A 6,329-nucleotide genomic window follows, 5' to 3' on the forward strand; every position below is an offset into this window, starting at 1 on the left:
CGAGACCACTCAAGATGAATGGTTTGTAGCTGGGGTCAGGAAGGTCAGAAACGCACACATTCGGCATAACTGCCACAGAGTGAGAAACTGTACTTATCAATCCAACCCCCTTTGGTTGTTGAACGGGCGGTAGATGATTTCTCATACGAAGCTGACAGTCAGCAATTAAATGGCCAAGTTCCCTAGAGCGTAAAGGAAGCGAAACTGACTTGCGAAACTGAGTGGTGGGAGAGGTAGAGAACACATGAGCGGGCTTGTGGGTCAGTACAAACTCGTCCGCTAACACAGCTGCCTGGGACAGTGACATCACTTTTTGCTCATTCAAGTATGTTACTATTCATTCGGATATACTATTCTTAAATTCCTCCAGCAGGACTAATTCTCGAAGAGAGGAAGAATCTGTAGTTTTAGAGGCGGTGCACCACCGATCTAACAAGGTGGCCTTCTCTCGAGCAAACTCCATGAAAGTACGATCAGGAGACTTTTTGCAACTCCTAAACTTTTGTCTATATGCCTCAGGCACTAACTCATACGCACGAAGAACAATGGTTTTAACAATTTCGTAATCTAGACTGTCCTCCAACGAAATGGACGCCAACACCTCTTGAGCTTTACCAGATAGTTTACACTGAAGCAAGAGGGGCCACACCTCTTTAGGCCACTTCATAGAAACTGTGATGCGTTCAAACACACCAAAATAAGGATCGACTTCCGATTCCCGGAACTGCGGAACCAAAGCCATTTGTTTAGTCACATCCAATGTGCGAAATGAGCTTGCTAGTGGAGAAGAGAGGGTGGTTTGGGGTGAACGTGCCGCACTTGCAGCCTCCAATTCCAACCTCCGTAGCTTCACCTCCTTCTCTGCCTCAATCCGTTGAATCTCCAGTTGGTGCTCACGCTCAGCTTGCCTCTCTCTCCTGCGCCTCCATATTCAAGTGGGCCAACCTTACTTTCAGACGGGCGTCCTGAGACGACATTGATAAAGTAGGTGACAATGGATTAAAACGCGGTAAGGTAGAGCATGGCATAGCCTCTGCCCCAGCCTGCATGTCCACACTGGCATCACTACAAGGAGAAGCCGCTGTCACACCAAGCACCTCCTTGTCCACCAGCATTTTCACGACACACTCCTTAAGTCTCGCTTTGATCAGGGCCCCCTGAACTGGAAACTCAAAATGATCCGCTATGGCATATAAATCAGCCTTCCGGCATCTGTCAATCCGATCCATAGACGGATCAGCCAAAAAGACACCCAAATCAAAAGCCTCCCTAACGAGCCCTACAAAACAACTACTGCCTATCCTATACACACAAACCAGCTACTCTATGCGCACACCTGCACCGAACAACTCACAGCCATCCTGACGTGGAGTCCTACAATGAGTATCCCGGATGAGCCCCCAAATATGTTACGGCTCCAGGATGTTCGCTTGCTACGTCTAGGGGGGAAGTAAGGGAACCATAACACATGTTACTGTTGGACTGACTGGGAGAACAATAACGCATGGCACAACAGCAAACTAGTTACATAGGTATATTTATTTGGCGAGCATTCCGCCAAGGGGAATAGGGAACTATAAGCGGAGCCAAATCAAAGAAAACAAGATAAAGTGACAACTAACTAGTGCACACATACAACCTAGCTAATACATACAGAGGGTGGCCCCGCTTCTAACCTGATGTGATAACAGAGGAAAACTACGTGATGGTAGTGTACACCCAAGGGTATCTTACCTATTCACCTAAACCCCTATGGCATCTCAAAAACAAAGGCAACAGCATGACACAGCCAACAAACAGGCAGACAATGGCGTGTTACAATGGAGACAGGCAGGTGCAGGTTATCAAGGCCTGATGACACTGATTGGCCATCAGACAGCTCCCAAATTGGACAGGGGGTTGGACGATGGTGGTGGAACAGCCAATGGCGTGAGACCTACAGAGAACACAGGAAAACAACCACGCACGTAACAGTAACTCTGTGTCATTATTCTGTGTAGTTTCAACAGAAGTGCCTGTTGTGGAGGATATTGTATTAGTGACTGTTGAAGCTTCAGCCATGCTAACTGTGGTCTTGTGAGTTGCATTCATATCAGGGACACTAGTTGCATTATTATCTGTGTTTGCATTTAGCTGATCTGTTCTCACATTATCATTTGGTTCTGATAACACCTTTTGTACAACACCATTGACTACAGTTTCAGTAACACGACTCTGAATCACATCATTCACAGTATCATCATAAGCTCTAGCAAAACTGTCCTACCTGAATCCTCGGACTCTACCAAAGTCTCACAGTTCATGAAAGCCAAAAGGTATTCGAAGCAACTCTCTTCATCTTTAACCCGAAGCGTGGATGGATCCTTACCTGGCACAGCACCAACACTTGAAGCCAATTGAAAAAGTTCATCAGATATCAGAGTGAGCAGATTCTTCTTGATGCTCCAGATCAAGCTTTTTCTCTCATTGTCTGCCATGACTGATTTTCCCTCTTCCTCACGGATGATCTCTCTTCCAGGTATCTCTTTCACCCTCTGTTCACGGCATTGCTCGGCACGTCAAGCATGGTCTCAGCTTTCCATTCCTCACAGGTGTTCAGGATGGTGAAGGCCATCGACGTTGCTTGTTGAATGAAGTGGGTTGTTGTCTCTTCGCGATCAGCGGATGAGGGGGAGCACTGTGGTCATCACACCCAATCTTCCACCAGCTGCATGGACTGAAGACGTGTCAGCTTCAGTCAGTTGTTGGTTGAGTCTGGTTGTGCTTGTAGCCTGCGCAGCTGTTGCCGTACCCGTAATGGCCACCAAAAATCTGTAACGGGTACCGCAGCGGCAGCACCGTTCTAACAGATAATACTCCTGAAAATCAGGAAAAAAGGAGGAAACAGGGCAACAGCTTCTTCATTCGTTGGAAGTCTCTGTGGTTATATTTGTTGTGTATTTTGGGCTTTCTATGATTCCGTAGTTATAAAGCACTGGGGTATTCTGGGTGATATTCTGGCGGAAGTCCCTCTCGGTTGTTACCACTGTTCACGTGCCATGGTGGCTTAATAAACAGTTAACGCAACGTTGTTGTCCGTGTTTAAGTGAAGAAGTAAGGATATAACAAAACTGGCGACGAGGACGTCTGAACCGGCGCGTGTTGTCTACTAGAAGTGGAGTTTTCTGAGTTCTCTGTTTCCCACTGATTCGCATGACTGCCGACTTCAGCGCGCGGGGTGTGCTCCGGACAAGTCAGCTGGAGGGAACAACGGACAATCTATGACATCGTGAGTTTTATTTGAGGGGGAAGCAGCACTTATAGCAAGGGGCTTAAAATGGCTGCAATTATTGGCTCAATCGGCACCTTTGATGAGAGCATCGAGCAATGGAGCTCATATACAGAGCGTTTTGGCTACTTTGCCGTGGCTAATGGAATAACAGATGAGAAACTTGTGCCCAATTTTTTGAGTATAATGGGAACAAAAACGTTTAACCTGCTGCGAGATTTGCTACAACCAGTAAAGCCAGGCAGTAAAACATACGAGGAAATAGTGGATATACTGACAAACCACCTTTCACCCAAACCCCTGGTAATTGCAGAAAGATTCAGATTTCACAAACGTGGCCAGGAAGAGGGTGAGTCTGTCACTATGTTTATGGCAGCCCTACGCAAGTTGGCTGAACACTGTGAGTTTGGGGATGTGTTAAATGACACACTAAGGGACAGGCTGGTATGTGGACTGAGAAATGAAGCAGCACAGAAGAGATTGCTCACAGAAAGTACATTGACGCTGGAAAAAGCCATAAATGTTAGTGTGACAATGGAAATGGCATCAAAGGAAGCCCAACAACTAAATGCTACAGGAAGAGTACACCAACTCGTCAGTGATAAAACATACGTACAAGGGCCATGTTTTCGCTGTAGTAAATCTGGACACCTTTCAGCGACAGGCTGGGCTAAAGAGTTGGACTGTCAAGAATGTGGAAAAAAGGGCCACGTAGAAGGGGCATGCAGAAGGAATACGAGCACAGGCACAAGCTCAAAGATAGAGAACAAAAGAGACAATGTCAAATACAAACACAAAAGACATGTGCGCACAGTCCAGCATAAAAATGAGAGGAGTGATTCCTCTTCAGAAGAAGTAAATACTGTGCGGATAATGAGTGTGGATGGGAGCTCAGATGGCTACTGGGCTGAGCCACAGTTGGAAGGGCACTCAGTAAAAATGCAGATAGACACGGGTTCTAAAGCATCATTACTGTCGCACAAACTGTACAAGAAATACATGAGGCACCTTCCACTGCGGCCATCAGACACTGTGTTTAAAGCATATACCGTACATCGAGTGCACATGGAAGGGATGACAGATGTGACTGTAATCCACAACGGACAAACAAAAAAGCTTCCAGTCTATGTGACCAAGGGGAATCATCCTGCTATAATGGGACGTGCATGGCTACGTGAAATTCGTCTTGACTGGCAGGTGGTAAGGAAGCTGTCACACAGTCTCACTCCCCTACAGGAGATACTGGAGAAAAACGCAGAGGTTTTCCGTGACGAATTAGGTAGCATGAAGGATATAACTGTGAAGTTACATGTCAAAGCTGACTCCAAGCCTGTGTTCATGAAAGCTAGACCAGTGCCATATGCAATCCGAACCAAGGTGGAAGCGGACCTGGATGCCCTGGTCAAGAAAGGCGTTTTGGAGCCTGTGACGATCAGTGAATGGGCCACGCCCATCGTTCCGGTACCAAAAAAAGACGGCGGAATTCGGACCTGTGGAGACTTTAAAGTAACGCTTAATCCCTAATTGATGACTTGTTTTCTGGGCTAAGTGGGGGTAAAAAATTCCGCAAGATAGATCTCAGTCAGGCTTACCTACAAATGCATGTGGAAGAACATTCACGTGAAATGTTGACCATCAACACACATAAGGGACTTTTTAGATACTGCAGACTACCTTTTGGCATCACCTTAGCCCCAGCACTCTTTCAACGGGCGATGGATCAGATCCTCAGCGGATTGCCAGGGGTACAGTGCTACCTCAACGATATCTTGTGCACTAGTGATGATGAACATCTGGTCAACTTGGACGCTACCCTCCAAAGACTGAAGAACTACGGCTTGAGAGTCCGTAAGGAGAAATGTGACTTCTTCCGACCATCAGTGGAATATCTGGGGCATGTAATTAATGCAGATTGGCTACACACTGCACCATCCAAGCTAGCAGCAGTCGTGGATGCACCTCCGCCCCAGAACGTCAGCCAGCTACGATCCTTCTTAGGACTGTTGAACTACTACGGGCGCTTCATCCCCAATTTATCTTCGCTGCTACGACCGCTGCACGAACTGCTACGCCAGGATAAAAATTGGAAGTGGACGGCTGGCTGTCAGGAGGCTTTTGAAAAGGCTAAAATGGTGCTGACGTTGTCCGAGGTCCTGACTCACTTTAACCCATCACTTAAGTGGTGAGGAAAAGCCAATGCTTTTCCTCACCACTTGTTTAATGCCCAAAGGACATTAAACAAGGCAGAGTCTAATTATGCTCAGCTAGAACGGGAGGCACTGAGCATTGTGTTCGGAGTTCGGAAGTTTCATCAGTACCTATATGGGAGACGGTTTACACTCCTAACTGACCACAGACCCCTCACAACCATCCTTGGTCCACACACAGGTATACCATCGCTCGCCGCTTCCCGACTGCAGCGGTGGGCTTTGTTGTTGTCAGCACATACATATGACATCAAATATCGGAAGGCAGACTCCGACTGCAATGCGCATGGTTTATCTAGGCTGCCACTGCCTGTCACGAAGCCGGAGTCTAACACAGTGGACATATTCTACTTTAGGGAGGTAGAAAAAGCACCTGTTTCAGCTGTACAGGTTAAGAAGGAGACACGAAATGACCCGGAGTTGTCTGCTGTGATGGATATCATTGTCAAGGGTCGTCTTGCTGGTGATGACACAAACTTGAAACCTTTCCTCGGAAGGAGGTTGGAGCTGTCTGTCCAGTCTGGGTGTTTGATGTGGGGGAGGAAGGTTGTCATTCCCTTGTCACTTCGCACAAAAGTGCTGCAACAGCTACATTCGGGACACAGTGGAATAGTATGTATGAAAGAAATAGCAAGAAGCTACTTTTGGTGGCCTAAAATTTATAGCCAAATTGAGGAGCTTGCCAAAAGCTGTTCATCATGCCAAAAAGTCAGAAACAAACCTCCCCCCGCACCTCTTCACCCCTGGGAGTTTCCACAAGGACCATGGCAGCGTGTGCATATTGATTTTGCGGGACCATTTGAGGACAGAATGTTTCTTATCGCTGTTGATGCACACAGTAAATGGACGGCGGT

At 47.0% G+C, this 6,329-nt stretch overlaps 1 protein-coding gene across 1 annotated transcript; it reads left to right on the plus strand.

Moving 5' to 3' along the window:
- Positions 1–4,983: 4,983 nt before the first annotated feature.
- On the plus strand, positions 4,984–5,454 carry LOC307078280 (uncharacterized protein; the record flags this gene model as incomplete). The annotated part of the gene is made up of 1 exon (XM_079740024.1): positions 4,984–5,454. The coding sequence occupies one exon, from the start codon at positions 4,984–4,986 to the stop codon at positions 5,452–5,454; it is 471 nt and encodes a 156-aa protein (XP_079596150.1).
- Positions 5,455–6,329: the final 875 nt, after the last annotated feature.

Source organism: Pollachius pollachius, assembly GCF_949987615.1.
Source record: "Pollachius pollachius genome assembly, chromosome: 7".
NCBI classification, from domain to species: domain Eukaryota; kingdom Metazoa; phylum Chordata; class Actinopteri; order Gadiformes; family Gadidae; genus Pollachius; species Pollachius pollachius.